This window comes from Pyrus communis, chromosome 13 (genome assembly GCF_963583255.1).
Source record: "Pyrus communis chromosome 13, drPyrComm1.1, whole genome shotgun sequence".
Taxonomy (NCBI): domain Eukaryota; kingdom Viridiplantae; phylum Streptophyta; class Magnoliopsida; order Rosales; family Rosaceae; genus Pyrus; species Pyrus communis.
Window position 1 is genome coordinate 18,029,482 of NC_084815.1, and position 24,412 is coordinate 18,053,893.

Genomic DNA, 24,412 nt, shown 5'->3' on the forward strand with positions numbered 1-24,412 from the left:
ATTAAATTAAATATTTTTAATATTTGCAATTCGGTTCGATTTCGTTTAAACCAAACAGTTAGTTTAGCTTTAGGTTTGGTTCCAAACCGAAATTTTTTAATTTGCAAAAATCGAACTATTTGATGCGATCTGAATTAAGCTATATTTCGGTTTCAGTTTTCGATTCCAAGTGCCCTCTTAAGAGATAGTCTTAGTTACAAGCTCACGATATTAAACTCTTCTTATGACCTTGGTATTAGTCTTTGCTATTTTGTAATGACAATTGAGTACATGTATCCTTTACAACATGAATATATATAATTTTGAAATCCTTATTATAATCTTGAAAAGAAAATCTTGTGGTATTTTGAATGTTTTATTTTAGGATGCTCGCTTACATATATATATATATAGATGAGATTTGGTTTGTCAAAGCAAGTTTCCACGAGTCTCAAAATATTCTCTTTTATGCAACTTGGAGGGTTTCTGGTGATGCTGCGAGTGACCAAGGGTCCAGATCCCACTATGACCAAACTCGTGATCAACAAAGGGCCCCGCTTGTAGTTATGTGGTGGGACCCACTCTGAATCATCAAGTCTATCAAGGGAGATTCTGAGACAACCACCCACTCACTCCTTTTACTATCAATATCCATAGAGAAATTTTATTTAAATTCATTTATTTTTTTTATATTTAATTTAAATTTTAAATATTAATTATCTATTTTACCTTGTTGCATAATTACTATTAAGTACAAAATGAAATTAATAATAAAATTCAAAGTTGTTAATAAACCCAGACATTATAATTAAACCCTATCATCATCCTTTGTTTATTCTACGTCCATTCCAGCTATAACCTTAATAGTTCTGATAGATAAAAACAAGTTTTTTTTTATTGATGGATAGTGATTTTAAAGTTTTGAATCCTCCAACTAAAGTATGACTCGATTTATAGATATTTTGTTTGTTTGATTCTTCTTTGGATTAAATTTTATACTGATTATATTATATTGTATTTGTTTTTTTTCTGCCATCTGTCTGCCCCCAAAACACCATTATAAGAACTTTTGATTAGTAATGCAAAGACATATAACTTGATTGTTGTTGTAAATAACGATTGCCCAACCTCATAAACCTTGACCACTCACTAGCAGGTGGCATATCTCCATCCAAATCAAAAGCTTCAAGGTCAAATATTTTTTCTGGCAAAGTGATGGACTGAACTGGAGCTTGCATCGCATTCTCTGGCAAATTCAAATCTATGGAAGGATCTCTTGGATCCCAAGTCTATGGATGGGTTTGGTAGCAGGAAAAAAAACCATGGAAATGCTAGTCATATGCAATTATACAAGGGCAAAGGAAGTTTTACATTTTGAATTGGGTTTGCAATCGTAGTTTAGGTAATAAATTTGAGTTTAAAAAGATATTAATTCTTTAATTAAAAAAAATGGATGAAGAGAGTAAGCTGGGTGTAAAAAGAGGTTAGATGAGTTCAAATAAAATTTCTCATATCCATGAGTCTCTTTGAATTAGATTTAGATAGTAGTTCCAACTTCCGATGAGAAACCTTTGATTCATGTTTAGCTGAATAGCGTGGACTTGTAATTAAATGGCGTAAAAAATTACTTGTAATTAAAAGTGTTCTAGTATGCGCACAATCTTCTGGTGTATGCAGTCTCATTGAGCACGTCATAAACTTTTCGAAATAGTAGAGTGTTTTAGTATGTACACAACCGTTTGGTGTACGTGGTTGCATTAAGCACATAATAAGCCATCTGATTAGTAGAGTGTTAATAGTATGTGCGCCGTGTATGTGGCTGCACCAAACAGGTCATAAATTATTCGGATTAATAAGGCACATCACTCACTATAGTTGCGTAGGATTATATATTTGAACATAAAGCATTACATTGTTCTTGGCAAGGTTCTAAAAGATATTAGACGCTAGTTGAGCGGGCGGCTGGAGCCTAACGTCTAGACGGCTAGGCAAGTAAGTAAATTTATTATCTATTATATAAATAAATGTCTGGCTGTACTTTATTATATATTTTATAAATAAGTGTCTGGTTGTACTTAAAATACATAGTTTCATTACGATACATAAACTAAAAAATATAATAGCATATAAATTATAAAGTATTAGAACATACTGAAAACATGAGGAACAAATATATAATGTGTGTTCATGTAATTATTCAACAAGTCTCTTATAAGTTATTAAAAAAAATAAAATGCAAAATGAAAGTTATAAGTTTCTTGTCTAAGCGAGAGATGCGATCTAGTCGGGTGCCTAGGCGGATGCTTGAGTAGGTTTAAGCGTCTGTTCTTAATTTTCAAACACCTAGAGATTAATCGGGTCGGTGACCATCCGATTAGCGTCTAAACGAGAATTTTTAGAAGAGTGTTTCTTGGTCATTAAAGTGTTTACAAAATGAATAACAAGTGATAATAATTTTTTTCTTTCTTCATACAAAATGAGTCAAACTATGAGATCGATCATTCTGAATTCGTCCATTGACGAATATAAATATAGTTGAATTTATATCTAATAAGAAGATCATTTGTGAGTGATTACATGTATTAAGAGTTTATTTTAAAACACAAGTAGCTGATGATTAACGAGCCAAAAAATATTGCTTGAAAATATTATTTCTTGTGATTAATCATGATGGTAGGGAAAGTGTAGCTTTAAAAAGGGAAAAAGAGAGATCTTGTGAGACAAGAAAGAACCAAAGTTTGGTGCGGTCAGTGTGGTGGGAATTTGGATAATATTGATAGCCCCAAAACTAAAGCCATTGATTCCGAACCCTTATCATGACGACCCCATTTCTTTGGAAAGATTTTACATGTTAGGTTTCCTAGTGCAAATCTTCCTTGACTTTTTTTAGAAACTCTAGATTCTTCCTTGTCTTCATTTCTCATTGTATGGATTCAATTTTTATTAGGCTAAATGAGAAACACACTCTTTTTAGTTTAATTTGATAGTTATTTTTGTTTATTTAATTTGATAGTTTGAATTTCTGAAAACTAAAAAGAGTGTATGGAAATCACATCTTTGACCAATGAGGGTTGGTTGAGTAGATAATGATCATTCTCTTTGCTAGACCAAGGTCTAAGTTCAAGATGACAATCCCTCTTGGTAGGATCTTAAAAACCAAGAAAAGGGCTAACATCCCCTCCGTAATTCCTCAAAGTGGTTTGTGATATGTCCAAGCTCTGGGGATGGGGTGACCTCCCCTCCCCCTAAACTTTTCTCAATCAAAAAAAAAAAAAAAACAAAAAGAAAGAAAGAAAATGAAATTACATCCCTCTATATAGACGAGCTGTGGACCCAGACGTCGACAATTTGGAGTTCCTTCCCGCTCAACAAGTTATGACTTGAATGGTACATGTGTTGGATGCTATGAGCTTTGGTAGAGCAAGAAACAACCTCAGAATACCCGAACTATTTATAAACGTGCGACAAAAACATAAAAATGCTCATATATTACAAAGGAACTTGTTATTTGCTTTCAATCGAAGCTTCTAGCTTCTTGAATATGTCCTTCATAGTAGTTTTTCAAAATGCACTTGATTTATTGTGCTTTCTGTCAAAATCGCTCACTAGCACAAGTGCTTTCTCCATAAGCATTTTCAAGTGGGAACCATAGTTGCCAAGAATAAATTGAGAGGATTGAAAACACAACCGAGGGCGGTTGGACCATGTATAGGTCCATTACCAAAAACAACAACGACTTATTGGGCCTCAAAAAATGAGTCCATGCAAATATCAAGAAAGCCCAAAATCCATATTTTAACTTGATCCGCAACCTTCGTTGCTCACGCTCTCTCTCTCACTCTCTCTCACAATATCCCTCTACACCTTCTCCGCCACCACATTTTCGCACCGCCGTCTCCGTTTCCCGCGAAGCCACCCGCCCAGGAGCAGCCCCAAGTTTCCCACTTCACCGCCCGAACTTCTCTTGGGTAATCTACTGCCACTATCATATTTAATTTCTGTTTTTATATTCACAATTGATTTTCTGAATCCAATTTTACATTGTAGTGCTGATTTGTGATTTGATTCAGATTAAGATTGTTTAAGATAATAATAATATTATTAATTACTCAGCGGCCATGGCTACTGACCCAGTTGAGATGGGGCTTTTGCTTCCGTGTTTGAATAGTTGGGAAGCTAATTTAAGTTTCAAAATTTTGAATTATTGATTTGAATATTTGATGTTGCTTGAATTGAACTAATGTTACGATGAACTCTGGACTTTGATTTTAATTAATCCTCACTTGGGTTTTATTTCCTGAGCTTTTTCGACAATAAATATGACGGATTTTTCAACATAGTTGTATCATTTTGTAAAATAGTGTTCTTGGCACACGAAAAGATAGCGATAATCGCAATATTCCGCGAATAGATATCCATCCTTTTGGCTGAGTTAGCTAAAACTTTGGTTTTATGTTTTGAACTGCGTTTACTAGATTGAATGCGGAATAACTTATTCCATCGTCGCGGAACTAGGTTTTGCAAGGAGCAGAAAGAAGTATGGCTTTGACAAACTTCATACTGACAGTCGCTGGTGTAGGCGCAGTGATTCTTATGCTGAGGGGTGATGTGCGACAATCAGCTACCATCTTCAAGCGCAATGTCAAACATATCCGCACCTGGCTCGAGGAAGAATCCCCCAAGTAATCCTCTTCTCCTTCTTTTTCGTTTTGTTTTTCTGTAAAATATGTACACCATGAAATTGTTTATATGTTTGCAAGTAGGGGCTCAATTTTGTCAAAATTTTAATCTGGCAGTTCATTTGAATTCTATACGTTTCTTGAAAATGCTTCTTTACCGTGCTAGTGTCACTCTTAACATGGATTAGAGTTAACGTTCCGCAGATTGCTACATGCTTTATATTCAGATTGGGTGAAGATTTCTGATGTTATCATGAACTGTTTTCATTGTTTTGTCTTGATGTTGGAAAAGAGGAAGGTTTCGTAAGTTAGCAAGTAATGGTGTGAAATTGGTCTCCTGTGTGAGAGATGTTAGTTTGATGGGGGTTTGAAGGGTTTAATTTTCAAATCCTTAGATTTACTGTATTACCTAAACGAGTAGGCATGCCTTTTCTCTTTTATCTTAGCTTTTCAGTTTTACCCTAGTCTCGATTCTTTGGTTGGAGTAGGGCATTAGTTTCTATATTTTGGAATCAGCCCTCAAATCGAAGGGCAGCTCGTAAGAGACTTTCATTATTGTATTACTTGGTTCTATTCTTCGTGTCCATAGTTTTTAAGATAAACCAAGATTGATTTGTTATCAAACAGTGGTGCGGTGTACAAAATTTTGTCCAGCCAAACCTGGACAGTGGACATTGATTATTGTGTAAAATACCATTTAAGTGTGATCTCGAGGAATCAATGAATTGTGACATGTCGTTTTATGTTTATTTCGAAACAATTTACTCTGCTTTCATATATTTTTTGTTAGTGGTCTTGCATCTTAATCCAACTTAATGGATTTTCTCTTAGAATCACCAAGGAACTGGAATCAAAGGTTCCACCGAAGGATATTCCAAAGGACAAGGAAAAGCACTAGTGTTGATACGAGCTTCTTGTGTTGTTCGCAACAGTTTACTACTCGTTTATTTCTCTCTTCTAAGGAAAAGTTCATTATATGATGGCATTTCTTTAGGAATAAGTCTTGACCTGGATTTTCTGTTCATAAAATGTCTTATCTTGTTTATCGTAGTTGATTTTTGGTCTTTAGATACGCATATATGTAACTATTAACCGCAGAGAAAGCTATCACCTGTTAATCGGATGTTTCTTGTTTGTATTAGTGTAATTTTGTAGATAGTAATGCTCATAGTTGCTGTAGTTGTCAGTTGACCAAGATATTGTGGTACATACGGAATATCCACTGCGTAAGATCATCAAACCTTGTCAAGTTTTGTGTTGTTTTACTCCGATCTTTTACCTAATTTTCAGCTGTGAACGTTATACGCTTGGCAGAATTGAACCTATTTTTGCATTTCTGTTTAAAATTCATTCAAACAAATTTACACTTAGAAGTTTCTCAACTTCTAGTCACCAGCAGATATTACCAGAGTGAGATGACATGCATTATATACTTGTCTGAAAATGCAAGCATGGGTTTGAAAACGTAAGTCTAGTAAGAAAACATTACAACGTAACATTCTTTGATATTATAGTGATTGGAAAGATCTTATAATGGATTTGTTAAGATCAGTCGGACACACGCTCGTGTTGTTCTTGATCATGGATGTTTTAATGGCCAAGATCAACCGACGATGTTCCTGGTCACAACGTGCAAGTACCTATTTACCCTAGCCCTCAGAAACATTTTCCAGATGGATTGGAGCCGTGGGTTTTAGGTTTTGGTTTTGGTATCCTATTAGACCAACTTTTAATCTAACATAGCTAGTATAATCATCCAACACGCCAAACCATGTGAAGCCGTTGCAAAGCCTTTTCCTTCCCCTTTTAGAAACCCTAAGTTAATGGTAACTGGTAAGCACACCAAATGTACATGAACAAAGCTAACTTTTCTTTAGCTAAGTCGTGAGCAATTAGATGTTATGTGATACATAAAATTGGCACGTTAGCTAACACTCTCTCTAATACAAATAAACAATTATTATATACGGATATAGAATTTTGCTTGTAATAAAGAATGTGTCAGCAAGCGTATATTTTGAGATATTTTCTAGTGTGCTGAGAATACGGACCGGTATACCAGTGTAATATATAATTGGTAGAAATTTTATTCCTCGGGTTTATCTGCACTCATGGTTATTTGGCCTCCCCAATGTGCCCGGACATGCTCGCATTGTTTCAATAAAAACAGCTAATTTCGATTACCACTTGAGGGCTTTACTCACTCTGCAGAACATATAATTGAAAAAGAATTGAAAGAGTTTCCAACATTCTGGCAATTTAAAGTTTCCAACAAAGTGTATTATACTTGATACGCTAAATCGTATTCCTAACATATTGAAAAATTTCTCCGACCCTCAAAATAACATCACCCATCTATTATTAGTCTATTATTATCACCATGAACACAAAGTAGGTGAGAGCATCCCACCGGCAATGGCACAATAAACCCTATGTCCATTTGGTGAACAACCCACCTGATCCCTTTCCAACCCCTAATTCTGCTCAACCTCCATCCAACAACTTTTAAGCCCCTTTCTTAATTACTCTCCCCATTCATTAATTCAACCCAACTAACAAAAAGCTCCAAGCCTTCAAAGCCCTCCATCCAAAAACTCCGAAAAATATCAAAGATTTTGCTCACGATAATCCTCAAGAAATGGCTAGTGGCAAGCAACTTGTTGTTGAAGACAAGCAGCGTGCCGGGGCCGAGATCGTTTACGGCCCCGAAGATTGCTACCGGCAGTCCATAGACCTGCTACAAGAGCTAGGGTTTCCCAAAGGTGTCCTCCCCCTGCAGGACCTCGTGGAGTGCGGGAGGGTCAGAGAAACTGGGTTCGTGTGGATGAAGCAGAAGCAACCCTACGACCACTTCTTTGAGGGGTCCAACACACGTGTCAGCTACGCAACTGAGGTGACTGGGTACGTGGAGAAGTGCAGGATGAAGAAGATGACTGGGATCAAGAGCAAGCAGGTTTTTTTGTGGGTCACCATATCTGAGATGAGCGTTGAGGATCCGGCGGGGAAGAAGATCGTTTTCAAGACTCCGATGGGGATCGGGAAGTCTTTTCCGGTCACGGCGTTCATGACGGAGGAGGAGAAGCAGAAGTATTTGGAGAAGGTCAATGAATGAGGTTAAGGAAATTAATTGACGGTTTTGAGGTGAATTTGTGGGGGTTAATTATATGGTTAAATAAAAATTTATCTTTTTTATTATATTTTTCAAAGCCGTCATGTGTGAAAATATTAAGCCACTTACAGAGTTACACTCGTACATGAAAGTTGTTTTTACCTCCAAAATGTCATTTATTCAGGATTAATATGACGATGGAGGAAGAGATAACAGTAATACTTATGTCATTGAAGTCACTCTTCTGATGTGTGAAGATTTATATAAAGTTACCAAAACATTGTACTAACAATTAAACTTCATAAGACCATCATTTCTAATTTCCGAATTAGCTATAATTTTATACGTATTTCACAATAACAGTACATGTAAGTTGTTTTTACCTACAAATGTCATTTATTCAGGGTTAATGTGATGACGGAGAAAGAGATAACAATGATACTCGTGTCATTGAAATCACTCTTTTGATGTGTGGAGGTTTATATAAAGTTATCAAAACATTGTACCAAAAATTATACTTCATAAGACCATCATTTCCAATTTCCAAATTAAATGTACGATTATATTTATTTTAATATAATCATCATCTGTTCGTATGAAAAATAACGAAAGGAGAAGGAAACATTTTTTTCAGTCTTTCCAAAAGCCACTCCTCAAGCGATCCACTAAATGCAAAACCAACCAACCAATGGCCAGAGCCTACCTGGGCAACTCACCACCTCTCTCCTACTTACGCCACGTGTCCCACCTCCACGGCTACACTCGCCTCCCCGCCTGCTCCCCCCTCCTCGTCACCTCATCCGCCGCCCCCATGGCCCATCCGTCCCTCGAAATCCTCGGCGGCGGCTGCGACCTCTTCCTCCCCGCCCTCACCACCCTGACCCGACCCTACGACCCGTATCCGGTAATCGGGTCGAACCGCCACGTCGAGACCATATTCGCTTCGTTTTACAGGTCCACTCCCGACGTCAGGCTCCGTCGCGAATGCCTCCGTACTGCAGACGACGGTGCCGTTGCCCTCGACTGGATATCCGGCGACGACCGCCTTTTGCCCCCCGACTCCCCGCTCCTCATTCTCCTGGTTCGTTCGTTCTCACATTTCTCTTCCTTTATTTCCGGTTTGTTTCCCAGAAAATTACATAAAGAAGAAAAAAAGGGGAAAACTTTTGAGTTAGAAATTGAGTTTTGGATTTTGGGTAATGGGTGTTTTTGCAGCCTGGTTTAACTGGAGGGAGTGATGACTCGTATGTGAAGCATATGCTGGTTCGCGCCAAAAGTAAAGGGTGGCGGGTGGTGGTGTTCAACAGCCGCGGTTGCGGCGGCAGTCCTGTAACAACTCCTCAGGTATTCTCACTTGGCCCAATCAGTTTTCTAGTCTTTCAATTGAACCCAATTCATCATTCTCTGTGTTTGATTTTTGATCCCAATTAACATTTTTTGCTGCATCGTTTACAATTGGCAAGATTGATACTTGTTGTAGTGGGGTTGTTGTTTTCGAGTTCAGCTCGTTTTTTTTTGGTTCTTAATCGTTGATGGGAGTTTTATGCTGAAGATTTGAACTTTTTGATGTGGTTTTTAAGCCAGCTTTGTGATTAGTTATCTTATGGCGCTGATATGCAGTTCTATTCGGCTTCATTTTTAGGAGATATGTGTGAAGTAGTGGCTCATGTTGGTTCTCGGTATCCGAAAGCTAATCTCTATGCTGTTGGTTGGTCTCTTGGCGCTAACATTCTCGTTCGCTACTTGGGTCAGGTAGAGTGTAACTTCTCATTTCCTCTCACATTCTGTCTATATAGTTTGTGACTGACGAATCGCTTTCAGGATTTCGTTTTGTTCGTTTGGATCATTGATTTTTACTAAAAACTTTTGGTGTCTGTTGCTCTTGCTTACTTATGTTGTGTATGTCTGATTGGTCTAATGTGCTGGTAATTTTGATATATAGCGGTAGCTTTTAGACGGCAGTACTCTAGCTAGTTGTAGAAAGCTGTTGTTTCTGCTCAACGGAATTCATCAATGCCTTTAAGACCAACAAATGATGTGTTGAGCTGAAATATAATAGGAACTTAAATATATATCTGGCAGAAAAAGAAACAAACGTTTACAGTTTATCTGGATTCAGCAGGCCCATTAAACTATAGAATGGTGTACAAGTTGGATTTGGTTGGTCAAGCAATCTGCACTTGGCATGTAAATATAGAGCTAATGTTAGTCATATATGTCCATATAGTAGTGTTCTGTGGCCTTGAATTTTCAATGAAGTTACATCTTATCTTCACTTATAAATAGTCGGACCTACCATTTGCACTGGGATTTTCTTTAACCCTTTTTGCTCCACTTTCATTTCATTTATATTCCAATGATGTGGTACCTGCAGGAATCTAATGCATGCCGTCTTTCTGGTGCTGTCTCGTTGTGTAATCCTTTCAATTTGGTCATTGCAGATGAGGACTTCCATAAGGGCTTTAATAATGTTTATGACAAAGCTCTTGCAAATTCACTCTGCAAAATTTTCAAGAAGTAAATATCATGCATTATTAATTTTATGTTCTCAACAGTTATTTCAGCTTGAGATCAATAAATAACCCAATTTTACGGCACTACATTGTAGGCATGCTCGACTCTTTGAAGACATGGGTGGTGAGTATAATATTCCGTTGGCTGCCAATGCAAAGTCCGTCAGGGAGTTTGATGATGGACTAACTCGCGGTACGTATATTGTGTACATGAAACCATTTGATTTCAGATGGGATAACACGACATTCATCTGATGAGAACACCTTCAATGAAAACTTGCAGTTTCATTTGGCTTCAAGTCAGTAGATGACTACTACTCCAATTCCAGTAGTTCAAATTCCATAAAGGATGTCTGCACACCATTGCTTTGCATTCAGGTACTTTTCTCTCGAACATTTCATATGGTTAATAGAAATTTTATGAATCTTGCAGCCGATGTTGAAGTGTGTAGATTCTAAAAGCTTCGTTTTTATTCTGGTTAAATTTATAATGGACTTGTTATAAAAAATATGAGACACATCGAGCCTGGGCATATCTGTTCAGCGATGTATTCTTATACCCAGTTTGGTAGGAATGATAGAAAAGGGAGAGCGAAGGAAAGATGCAAGATGTTAGTGACGGGAGGGAGATTGTCAATCCTTGAAGTTACTTATTTGAGTGGAAAGGAAAAACAGAGGGATAAGGAACCCCATGCCCAGTATAATATCTCCCTCTAACAATGAATAGATTGGTCGAGGGATTGATGAGCATAATAAGCACAAGTTATGACATTACTGTTTTTTTTTTCTATCTTCAATCCACTTTATGGATGGATAGTGGTAATCCATAGCTTTATATTATATTTCACACTGCTTATCCATTTCGAAACAAGAAGAGGAGAGAACTACTTCTTTCCTTCGTCATGACTTACCATATCCATCCTTTAGAGTTATGTCCTTTCTATCGAACATAGTGTTCTTATTTTGATTGCATGAGTGGAATAATTAAAAGTGTATTCAACTAACTCAAATGAGCTTACACTTATTGTTCTTATGGGTTTCAGGCGGAAAATGATCCAATTGCTCCAAACCGGGGAATTCCTCATGAGGATATCAAGGTTTGTAGTGTCTCGAGACCAAGATACTATTTTCTAAATTACGTTCAACCTTAACTTTGGATGAAGGCCTTAATAGTGCAATCAATGAAACTGAGGAAATATTTGTTAGGAATGCTCTAGAAAAGTCAGATAGAGAGACCTGGAAATGACTAGATGCAATACATATGAGAGAACTTCCGAATGACTCCTTGAAAGGTGTCATTTAAGATTCTGCTTTTAAGTGGCCTATTTAGTGTTTTAGTAGTGGCTTTCTAGTGCTCGAGTAGTTTATTGGCAGTGTTCTTGTATTGCATTTTTAGCAATCTAGTGTAGAGTTCCTTGGTATTTTGAAAGTCCCTCATCCAAACATAGGGATTAGTGGTTTATTTGTTAATTCTCCAATAGTTCTTGTATTTTGTTATTTTCAATATAATTCAGCATGTGTAATGCCTTATACACCAAGATAAACCACAAATTTTGAAATACTAACTAACGTGATAGGGTTTAGGGGAGAAGGCTGCGCGGACGGATTGTTCTAGACTGAAAATACCCTTAAAAATGAATTGACTAGGGAGTCTCTCTTCCTTGTAAAAATTCAACGGACCCCATATGCTTGGGATTTTTAGAAAATCTAAAGAAAGAGGTTATCTTCCTTAGATCAGTTGCATCAAATGGATTGGTTTACTGTTGAGCTACCGTCGTGTTCCCTCTGCTTGTAAAGAATATTTCTTTGGACATATCTCTTGTGATCTCCTTCTATGTACTATCGGCATTTTAATATACTACATCCCTTACTGTTTTCACAGGACAATCCAAACTGCATGTTGATAGTCACACCCAAAGGTGGCCATCTAGGGTGGGTTGCAGGCGCTGAAGCTCCATTTGGAGCTCCTTGGACTGATCCAGTCGTCATGGATTTCCTTGAGCATCTGCAGAGAGGAAAACTTGAAGCCTTTTCAACTAGTAATTTGGAAGGCGTGCACCGGAGTTCAGAGGGCTTGCACATCTTGGAAGTATAGTTGGGAAAAACTTAATTCTTGCTATATACAAATTGTATTTTTTTCTCAGACTGTACTCATAAGAATGTGATGGAATATGATCATTTCAATACAAATAAGCTAAAATCACATGATTCTTTGTACTTTTATGCTGTTGTACACTGCAGCTTAGCATGCAATTATGCCTCGGATCGACCTTTTCTTTTAATTATGATGCACACTTAATGTAATCCATTATTCATATGGAGAAAACTGCATCAGTGTTGAGTTATATTCTTCATGAAAGCGAAACGTGTAATGGTACGAGTACGTTGCTTTCGGCGCCTATGATGTTCGGAAGAAAGTTCATCAGTACTAAGTTCTGGTATTCATTTCACACGTGTTTCTTTCGTAGCAGGAAGAAAATTCATCCCTTTTGCTGGTTTTCTAATATCTACAACACAGTAGCTCCACTTTAACTCTTTAACGTCTTTCTTATCCAACCGTTGGGGATCTCTTTGGTTTCGTCCTCCCAATATACCAAGAATCATCAGGTGCTTTTCGTGTAAGTGCTTTTCTTTTTTTGTGTGCGCTTCTGCTATTGGAACTTGTGATGAGTTAGACTCCATTTGCTTATTTATCTATCGGTGCTCCTGTCATGGAAATTGATAGTGTCTAGTGAGGGAGCCCTTGCGTCATTGCTTTTGCTTCTGTAAATATAGTAATTTAATTGATTTGGTATAATATCTATAATTATCTAAACGAACGCATAATCTGATCATTTCCTTTCTGATTCAGACATGAAAATTTTCCACAACTCAATTGCAATTCTTCTTCCAAATTTTCAGAGAATATTATTGTTTGGGTGATTGACCAACCTAAGAAAAGCTAATAATAATTTTCCCCTTGAAGGGTAGGATGAGGACAATTTGAGATTGGATCGAATTTTGGACAACTTAAATGTGAGTATGAACTTGGACATTTTTTAGAACTCAAGGTTTCAAACTTTCATACGCCAAAAGAATGCTAATTTCAACATTTTATCTTTCATTTTGTGGCTAAATAAACTTGAATAAGACAATTCACTACTGACAATATGATCATAATTTCAAAAGTAGAATAAATATTCAAAACTAGGAATCGGACTACCAAGAAAGAAAAATGAGAAAAACAAACGAGAGTTATAAGTTCAAAAAATACTTTTGCATGTTAGAATGTATTCAACAAATCCGCACATGAATAACACACAAAATATAAAACACAAATAACTAAGTAATACTAATATCGTATTAAGAATGTGCTTATTCAACGCACAATATAATATTAAAACTCAAAATTTTATTGTCTAGATAAAGAATTTAGTATGTGGTACTGAGTAGAACAAAAAAAAAAGAAAAAAAGATCAAGATTGAAATGAAAATCAGATAGTTACCTTAGCATTAAAAATATTGTGTATTGAGCCACGTAGAAACTGTGTTACAAAACCAGTAGGACCAGAGAGGTCACATGATCCTTCTGATCCCTTCTATTAATTACTAAACAATGTGTATTGGATTATGCGGGGGACAATTGGGTGGGTTGGGGGTTGGCATCCGATAAAATTGTACTAGAATATTAGGGTTTGAATTATTATGTGTATTCTTCTCCTAAGGAGGCACTATGTATACAAACTATATAGTTTACTAGGCTTAAACTCTTAAGCCCATTCATTCGTGATTGTCTTTGATGATTCATCTATTCCGGAGCAGTTTGATGATTAGCCTATCCGCCCTACTCGAAACTTTTGTAAAACTCATTGTTGAAAATTACAATAATAATTTGGCATTATGAGCGGAATTATTAAACTAGTCAAATATATATAAACTATATAGTTGAATAGAGTTATAAGAAATTCCGTAACAACAAGAAAATTTCAATCATTAAAAAAATTACAATATTAATTATAATAAAGAAATCTCTGACTCACGCGAACAGATCCATCAAGTCATGTTTTACCTAACAAAGGTCCTGGTTCCTTATGCCATCCAAAATTCAAAAAGGAAAGCCTCCAAGATCGAAGCAACACAACGTTGCCACACCTTTTAGTTTTTGTCCTTGTGGTTAATTTTCTTCCACTTTTTCTGAAGTTTCAATGGCCATGTTGTGTTGCCACACCTTTTAGTTTTTGTCCTTGTGGTTAATTTTCTTCCACTTTTTCTGAAGTTTCAATGGCCATGTTTTGGATAAGATTCTAATTAACTAGTAATTGCTAATGATATAGATAATTTGGATTAAGATAATTGGGGATTAAGATACATGGATCATGATCATTGATGATTAGGTCCCATTCCTTGACCCATCTCATTTGTTTCTACTGGAACATCTATTGCATGTTCATCACTTAGCACGTGTTAAATTTGACTTCGTGAAGGAGGCTTTTTTGCCTCAATTTATTTATTTTTGGATGGATATTTTGTGGAGAGCTTCAGCTGGGGTTGTGGATCCAAATTTGAGACTGAGAAATGTGTCCAAGGTCAAATATTCATTTAATTTTGTTCATAGCTTGACTTGTCCATGCATATATGTGAATGAATCGTCATCTTTTTCCCTTCTGCTTGTTTGTTTGTGAACTCGATGGCTTCTAGTAATAATCTCTCCCATCAGGGTCATTGTTGTACACCAATTTAAGTAAGAAATTGTACTCAAAGACAGAACATCTAACAACCAACTGCTTTTGCAACAAACTTCAAGTTTAGGATTTTCTACGTTTACAATATCGATCATTCTACACAGATCGAGGGTATATGCTAAGATCCAATTTTTTTGTTGTTCTTGTTTTGAATTCCATATCATTTGCTGATTATTATTTTTATATGGTTAGGGTTTGGATAAGAACCCAAATCATAATGTCACAAGTGCGTGGCAATGCTATTTGATAGCTACCTAATATCAGAAGTGCTGTGTGGATTTTTCTTATGAACACATAGATGACTAGAATATGAATAATCATGATTATATGATAATGATTCCAATAAGGTTGACACTTTATCATGACAAAGCTTGAATTTATATATTTTGCTATCTACTAGCTAGTCATGTGATACCTTATCTTCTTACTAATGCATATGTACAAAATCATAACTGCAAGTTAATTGTTTTTATTAGTTAATTTATTGTTTTTGGATTTTTATAATAAAAACATCGATTCCTTTTGTCTGTGTTAATTCTAAACTACGAATACTATTTAGTTAATATGCATCTAGAGAATCTCAAAGTATATGTATATGATATTATAATATATCATATTATATATATTATATGTGTGTGTATATATATATATACACACACGTACATACATACATAGGAGTTAGGATTGAAGGCACACGATTTTAACACATATTTTTGTGAGGTCCACTCCGTATATTTCAAAGAACCATTTATCTTTTATGTCTTATCTCAAAAGTCATGTATACTAAAAATCTTCTAAATGGGAAACCAAATGACCTTTCTTTTTAAAACTGTATCCGTCCATTTGTTGGATCGTTAAAATGCATTATAAAGTGGACTCCACAAATAAGTGTTAGAATGTGTGTCAAAAACGTGTCTCTAGATCCTAACCTTATATGTAGTGACTAGTAAAGTACTATGGTGGTGGGATAGAAAATAACAGAATTGAACACAGGTAGATAACGTTCTAAGTCAACTGGGAAACAAGTTGTCTGAACAATTAAACAAGGATAAAGATTGTGCTTTCTGTCATGGGTTCGGCATTATCTCATTGGGACCATGCCTGCTTATAATGCTTGGAAGAAAAATGATGGTCCGTACTAGTTGCACATAAAGTCTTGGAACTCTTGGAAAATAAGATGTGCTTGAACTTTATATTATATGCTTACAATCGCAAGAAATACGATTGTATGAAGTGCATGTAACCCTAGTGAAAGACCAGTCGCATTGAAAGAAAGAAAAATGAAAAAGAAAGCGAAATTAAAAAAAATCCAAATTACGAGCCAAGTTCCATGCATTTAGAGTCCTTTTCAGGATCACAACTTTTTTACTTGGACACTATAATCAATTACTTGGAAATTTCCAGAATCGCTTGTCAATCTTGCATTTGAATCTTCTTGGTAATTTTTTTTTTGTTTTTAGTTTTGTTTCGCTGCATCTCAAGAATATGAGTATGTGTTTCAGAAAGTTTAGACATGATCTCTGACTTTTATCAGTAGTTCATGAAATGTCCATGGAAAGAAGATAAACATAACGAGCGTGACTGGCAGTACTACTATTAATCCTGCTTAATTTGATGACTACGTGCTAAAGAAAAATTTAACAAATTGGATCCATGATCTAATTATTTTCCTGCATTAACATACATAATTTATTTTCTTTGCCATTTCCATTACAGATGTACGTACCCTTGTTTTTATCATTTTCTGTATGGCAAATAATTAGTATTTTTCATGTCCTATGTACACATTTTAATGAAGAAAGTTGATCTTCTCGTCCCAATTAAACCATGATCTTTGGACTTTAGACTCGACCCTTGGCCTCGGAACCCTAATCCTTGATCTGTGAAATGGTCTAAGGACTCTCTCAAAAGTGAGACTCTCTATAGATTTTCTATCATCTTATATTTTTGGCATAATATTTTATAATGTTGGTATGAGAATTGACGTTGAACTGTGATCTGGCAGAGAGCCCATGTAGAGTCTTACTTTGAGAGAGTCTTCTTAGAGCTTTTTCAAAAGGAGATGTTAAATATAATATGTCAAAATTTTATTTGATCGGTGATGCAGCCAATTTATTTTATTTTATTTTTTGAACAATCGATATTATTTAGACTAAGGGGTTGGGGAGGGAGTGGATTAACTTTACAATGAGCTTGCAATAATGTGGTTCAACTTCGCCTTTGGCGAGAATTGAACCTAAGACTACTCACTTATAAGTGAAGAGAAATACCACTAGATCGTAGTACTAAGTAGCCGCTGATGCGGCCAATTGAACACAAATGTTAAATCTTATTATTTTTCAATATTAAGTATTTATTTTATTATTTATATTGGGCCTCATAATTGCATTAACTTTTAAAAATAATTAAAATTGATTTTATTCTATTGGTTGTCAATGAGACACGTGCATTAAAAAAATAAATTAAATATATTTGATTCTTTCTTTGTTTGTTGTAAAAAAAAAAAAAAAAAAAAACACAGTTAGAAAGTAAGAGTATCTTCAAAGGAAATGTCAAAATGTCCAAATCAACAACAACAGTAATAAAATATAGGATCATTGCTTTCCAACCTAGAAGCCAAATCTGATGTGGCATGACATGGAATGACATCTCTCCCCCTTGCTGCCAAATTTGATTTGGGGTCACATGGCGGCATAGTTGCCATGTTAGAGCATCTAATGCGGTAGAATTAACCAATCTCATCACCTAGGGCAGCGTGAAAACACTAGATCCCAAAGTCCGGGTCATCAAATCCAATCCCCAATGAGGTTGACTGTCAAATTTTGCGGTACGATGCGACGTAACTACATAACATGTCGAGGAAAGCATCGGAAAAGCCTTTGCTGGGCACCAAGTGGTATGAATTCAACAAACCTCGCTACCCAAGGCGGCACAAAGTTCAGATCCTTTGCCTTGGTTGACACGGTTGTCAAAATTAGTCTTTAAGAAGTGTGCCATCTGATTTGGTCATACAGAGCAGCCACTATGTCTAGCCAAAGGGGAAGATGCGACCCACCAACGCTTACTGAAAGCCACTCATAAATTAGTGGGGAGAAGGAAAAAGACTGGGGAAAAAAGGTCTGCTGAAAAAAGAAGAAGAAAAAACTGAAAAAATGAAACTTGAAAACAATAGAAGATGAGTCACAAGAGGTGGGTAGGGTGGCGAGAGGGGAAAGAGAAGTAGAGGTAGATGGGTGAAGGGTGGGATGAGGACAAGCGGGGTAGAGGGAGGGCAGAGGAAGAATCAATGAACAAGAGATGTGGGAGGGAGAAAAGGGAGGAAGAAACAGAGAAATGACGGGGTGGTAGAGAGACAAAGGGGAGGCAGGGATGTCAGCTACCAACCCCAAAGTAAAGTAAAGGGCTGATGGCTGAGATTTGATATCTAGGGTTTGGATGGAGAGAGGGTTATAGAGAGAGAGAGAAGGTCTTGCAACAAGAATACGTTGATGAAGGGTTTAGGCCAATGACAACTTCCTAATTAGATTGGGGTGAATAACTCAAAAAAGGGATTTTGTCAATAAATTGTTATAATACACATTTTTCTTTATACAACGATATTTAACTATTGAAGACGGATTTCTTCATCATCTAGTACAAATATTTAAAGAAAGACAACAACAGGTTCAGATACCATTGAGTATTTGATCTTTCCTACAAGCAAAAAAGAAATGAGGACCACGTACTATTTGGTTAGAAATTATAATCTCCTTTCATTACTAAGCATAACTGCTTAGGTGACGAAGGGACATTTGTCGCACAAAGGCAAACATGGTCATCGGAAACATTGGGCGGCGAAGAGGATGTCGTGCAAAGCTCGTGATGTCAGACATTGCACGACGGAGGAAAGTGCTTTGTTGCACGAAATGAATGCTGCGCGACAAATTTGGTGGTCATTGCGCGAAACGAAGAGCGACGGACATCAGGCCGTCGCAGTAATATTTTAAAATTAATTTTTTAAAATCATTTTTATTTATTTTTTTCCTTTTAAATGTTGATACTATTGTTTTATGTATAAATTAATTTAATCAAATTAAAAATAGAAAATGTAAAGAAGAATATTGAATTAAAAAAATATTGAAAATGTACATACAATGGAAAGAAATATTTTAAAACTTGAAAACAATTTTAAAAAAAAAAAAGCTAAAATATGTAGTCGTCCACGTCACAATACTTGAGAGGTTGTAGTTGCTGCGGCGGGGGGCTGGGAGGTCGTTGTTGGAGGTATTTCAATGTCGGGGAACCGAATGCCAGAGATTTGAAGACGAATTTGGTTCATCAAACTACTTTGGGCCGCCAGCTAAGATTGCTGGGCGGCAATCTGCTCATTTAGGTCTACCACTTCATATGTCAGCGATTTGACCTCTTCTGTTCTCTGCCTGGAGGATGAGGCAGAAGGGTCCCGAAGGCGGATTTTCCTAAGCCTCTGGTGAGCATTCACATGCCTACGACTGAGGGTCTAATCGAATGTGTTCGTCATGATTTGAAAATCGAGGTCTCTAGGGGAAGTTGGGAAGCCACTTCCTCCAGAATGGTATGGCCTTTCTCCACCATGATGGACTAGAAAAATGAAATAAATAAATTAATTTTAATATACATGTAATTAATATTAATACTAATTGAATATTAAAAAATTCAAATAATTTACATGAAGCTGCTTCGTCAGCTCATCCCTAGGTTGAACGTACACCTTCTTGAACATGTCAATCTCAAGAAACTTTGACCCCCTGAATAAAAAAAAATATTAACACATAGATTACCAATTGTGTAATAGAGAGTAAAAAGAATGAAAACTTAAAATAAATATACGGTTACCTTACGTCGCTCTTCTAACCTATAAGAGAAGCGTCGTGAGCCGGAGCGGTGAAAAAGTTTCTTCTTCGACCTATTGATTGAGTTTGCCTTCACTTTTTTTTTTTTTTTTTTTTTTTGTTTTTTGTTGAATTAATAAAACGTATTAGTTTAGATATTTATAACAAATTAATGAAAAAAATTAAAATATTATTTAAAAATATAAAATTTTTGATTAAATATTATTGAAATATATATTATACTTACGAGATATTTCTCATATTGAAAATGGCTGCAGAGCCACTCCTATTCATCCCGGCGGTCCACCAACTCTATAGGGCACCTAACTACTAAAGCAACCTCTGGACCGTCATATATCTCATAATGCTTGTGGATGTTGCTCTTCCATTGAGTGAACCTACTGGTGCAAAGGTCATTGATGTACTGGTTTTGATTGGCATCGAGGTTCGTGAGCTCATAGTGATGTTGCAAAACTCAACAAATAAATAGCAGTTAAAATTTATAATATTTGTATACTTTAATAAAAATTTAGTATTTGAGGTTGAAAATACTTACCGATAATTCATGAAGAACGACTTCCTTGACTTCAGGTGGGATAGCTTTCCATGACTTCCACAAAAGGGGGCAATGATTCCTAATAACCAAGCCAATGTCGCTAGGCAATGCATTGTGTTGCTTCTTTGTTGCAGCCGCACGATGTCGTGGATCCCATGTAATGGTAATCTTCTCGGTCGTGGTGTGAGTGGTCTTTGATGTCTTCAGAAGTCTACATAGGCCCTTGGTTTTTTGTGAACTACCAAATAAACAAAGTAAACATTAGACAAATTCTATTTTCTACCGAAAATTCGGTAGAACCACCCCTAAAACTATAGCATATCCTAAAACCTGCAGACAATATAACAACAAAAACAACACATCCACCCAACAATTCAAACAGTTTATACCAATTGGAGACTTTAAAACAAAATTTACAACTCGTATCAAGTGTTTTCACTTCTAATTGCATCAATGGTAGTGAATTTGTGAAGAAACTACACATATATTCGATTGCACATGTAATTAAGTAAGTTGAGAACAATATTGATGTGAGTATTCTTGTCTCTTTGAAAATTTAACACACCATATTACTAAAATTTTCACTAATGAGAAAATAAAAGAATAAGAAAGATAACTTTTTAAGAGTGTAGCCAAATAATTTATCAACCAACTTTTTCTAAAGAAGATTGGGGATCTTCTTTTGTCATCCACCAACAAATTTCAGTATCCTCATTGACAGAATTTTGTAACTAATGACTTTTTATGAACCTACCTAAAAAATCAAATAATTTAAAAGTTTGATTTTCACAACAACAAAAAAAACTTTCAAAATTTCGATTATACTATGAGAAAGATGCATTACTTGTCTGGGATCCCTCTCCATGGACAAAGGAAGCCTCACTAGACTGCTTAGCCTCATCAGAACTCTGGGGCCGTCGATGAGTCCGCCGTGTGCTTAGTATAAGATGCATCACTGAAGAAGTCAATGATGCAAGAGCCGTAGACACTGTTGGACCAAAAGGTGTGACCGGAGGGACATCCGTTGTGCCCATATTAGGTGGGGAAGTGGTAGCAGCACTAACTGCTGGAGAAGGTGTCTGATTGACCCTATTAGCTGCCCGGTGGTTTGAAATTAAGTTCGACATCTACAAAAATAATAAATAAAAAAGTTACATTCCACTACTTTGACCTATTAATAACAAGGAAGCTAGAGAGAATAGATTATGGCTAAGAAAAGTGGTAGAAATCCTGAATACCAGAGATTTACCATCAGACAGAAAATGAGAGACTGACATCTATAAGAAGTTGATAATGATTAGCATTGACTAATTAATCTGGTTTGAATATACTAAAAAACATCCTAACCTTGAAGAAAAATAAGATATATCTTTAAATTCATTAATACCATTAAAGAAGGAATCGAATTATCAAATTACCCATACAGGCACAAACCATATATTCATGCACAATAGGAACATCTATAGTATCCCACATGCCTAAATATTAAATGTGCAAACCTGTATGTATAACCTATTTACATGCCTTATGCAAAACTTACCACGTGCACAAGCATCAGTATGACAAAACATGAAAAAGAAAAGTTAAAGGGACAAAACATGCAGATGCAAGGAAACACTACATTCAACCTCAGAAAAGGTTCGCCATGTCAACAAGGAAGCATGCAGTCAATAAACCCTGTATTGAAAACAGTTTGCAAGACAATGCAAAACTCTGCCCCCCAATGATGTAGGGAAGCTTGTCAAACTTTATAAATCAAACAATCAAAATCATTAACAAGAGAAAGGTTTGAACTTGATGCTATATCATGCACATATATATAAACTCCATATATTTTTACATATTAGACCTACTTCTATATAAAGCAACTAGATTTACCATTAACAAGAGATGGCTAACGGAGCCTTGGTTTATGTCGATTCACACTGACATTTAAATGTTGATATTTCTAACAAGTGATCGCTTAAAAGTGCTAGGTTTATTTTTGGTTTGTTCTCCATGTTGTTCTGATAATTTGATTCTTTACAACCTCTGTGCATATTTTCACTTAATTATCATGAGAACAATTCAACATATAGTGGTATCATTACATTCAAAAAACAACACACATTACATTAAGATATTATTAATAGGTGTTTGAAACTAATGCCATGAATTACAATTTTTAAAGCTTCTAAGAAAAAGAACTTACGAAGGATACAAGTGACTCATTAGTTGGACGAAAAACTTGCAGCCTTCTATTTCTCTTAGCTTCAATGGAAGATTCATTCACACTGACGTTACTAGATATCTGAATTTCAAGGCTGTAGATGGTAGTTTCGTGTATAACAAAGGGTAGGTGTGATTCATTATAATGTCCAAGTTCAATGAGTGCTTATTCATGTATCATCTAAACGACATATATGGAACTACTAATCGATTAATACCATTAGCAAGAGAAAGGTCTGAAATTGACACTATATCATGTACATATATATAAACTCCATATATTTTTACATATTAGACCTACTTCCATATAAAGCAACTAGATTTACCATGCATCCTGCCCAATTCAAAAACCATCACCCAATATTCTTAATTCAAAAACCATAACTGAATATTCTCAATTTGAAAACCCTAATCCAAGATTCCCAATTCGAACCCTAAATACCTAACATAGGATTCCCAATTCGAACCCTAAATCCCTAAATGTTCTAATTAAAACAATTCAACATAAAAAAATGAAAAATTACACAAATAAATAATTGAATTAAGGGAAACTGGGTGCTTACCTAGTAATGTTGCGGCAGCCGTGAGATGGTATGGTGTAAGAGTGCGGCAGATGAGAGAGGGAGAGTGACAGAGAAAAAAAGAGAGAGCGAGAAAGGGAGAGAGGGAGAGACTGAGATAGTGAGTGATGAGAGCAAGAGCTAGAGAGAATTGAGAGAGAGAGAGAATAGAGTGAGATTCACATGCAGAGAATTAGAGAGAGGTAGAGAGAAGAGTGAAGACGCTGAAATAAAAATGCCTAATTTTGGCAAAAAGAATCAAATTTTTAAATGTTTGTGCAACGAGGGTGCTCTAATTTTTGTCATGTGACCAGTTTTTAAATTAAAAAAAAAAAATTTAAATATTTGCGTGACAAACATTTCCAAAATGTTGTTATGCATATTTGTAAATTTAATTTATTTTTAGTTTAAATAAATAAATATTTTTTTTACAAATTTTAAAGGAAAATTACAAAATAAATACCATTAATAAATATCATTACATTTACATCACAAGTTTTCATTAATCCTCGTCTAAACTAGAATAAATATCCTCACTTTGGTTAGATTCAGACTCTCATTCCTCCTCGTCTGTAGGCACATCAACATCGTCGTTTATGTGCTCGGGCGTATTGTATCACAGTAGATCCTTGAGGTCAATCATAATGGAGTCGATCGGTATTTCGATTTCAGGACCTCCGACTACCAAGTTTCGGAGTGTATCTGCACCAATAGTCATATCCCGCAATGTATCTACACCAAGTTCCGTTGAAGTCTCCAGATATTTGTTAGCAACGTCACCATAATCGTCTTTGTCAGCAGGATCTCGGTTAGGAATATCATACAACCCTCTGTGCTTAATCTTTTGAACTACTTTCCATCCCCTCCCGCCCTTAAGGTCATCTATATAGAAAATTTGTTTGGTCATCGTTACCAAAATGTAGAAGTCGTCGTTGTACCAACATCTGTTAGTGTTGACTAATAGAAAACTATCGTCTTGCTTAACAACTCCAACCCTACGTGGGTTTGTATCAAATCAACGACACCTAAATAGGATAACTTGACAATGGTCTTTGTAAAGCAATTGCACAACACTTGTCAATTTTCTATAAAAATCAATCTCTACAATGTCGCCTGCACCGGGACATGTACCACACTATTTTGTGTACACAACTTGCCATCGCAATTAGCTACCAAAAACTTGATGCCATTTACATGACAACCGAAGTACAATTTTGCACTTAGGGGCCCAATAGCC

General features: G+C 35.9%; 2 protein-coding genes across 2 annotated transcripts; both read left to right on the forward strand.

Moving 5' to 3' along the window:
• The first annotated feature begins 6,870 nt into the window (after positions 1–6,870).
• On the forward strand, positions 6,871–7,855 carry LOC137712988 (uncharacterized). The gene has a single exon (XM_068452211.1). The coding sequence runs from the start codon at positions 7,297–7,299 to the stop codon at positions 7,768–7,770; it is 474 nt and encodes a 157-aa protein (XP_068308312.1). The 5' UTR covers positions 6,871–7,296; the 3' UTR covers positions 7,771–7,855.
• Positions 7,856–8,427: 572 nt separating this feature from the next.
• Positions 8,428–12,483, forward strand: LOC137712987 (embryogenesis-associated protein EMB8-like). Its single transcript, XM_068452210.1, has 8 exons — positions 8,428–8,848; positions 8,983–9,111; positions 9,388–9,519; positions 10,142–10,284; positions 10,376–10,473; positions 10,564–10,658; positions 11,324–11,377; positions 12,163–12,483. The coding sequence occupies exons 1-8, from the start codon at positions 8,456–8,458 to the stop codon at positions 12,373–12,375; spliced, it is 1,257 nt and encodes a 418-aa protein (XP_068308311.1). The 5' UTR covers positions 8,428–8,455; the 3' UTR covers positions 12,376–12,483.
• Positions 12,484–24,412: the final 11,929 nt, after the last annotated feature.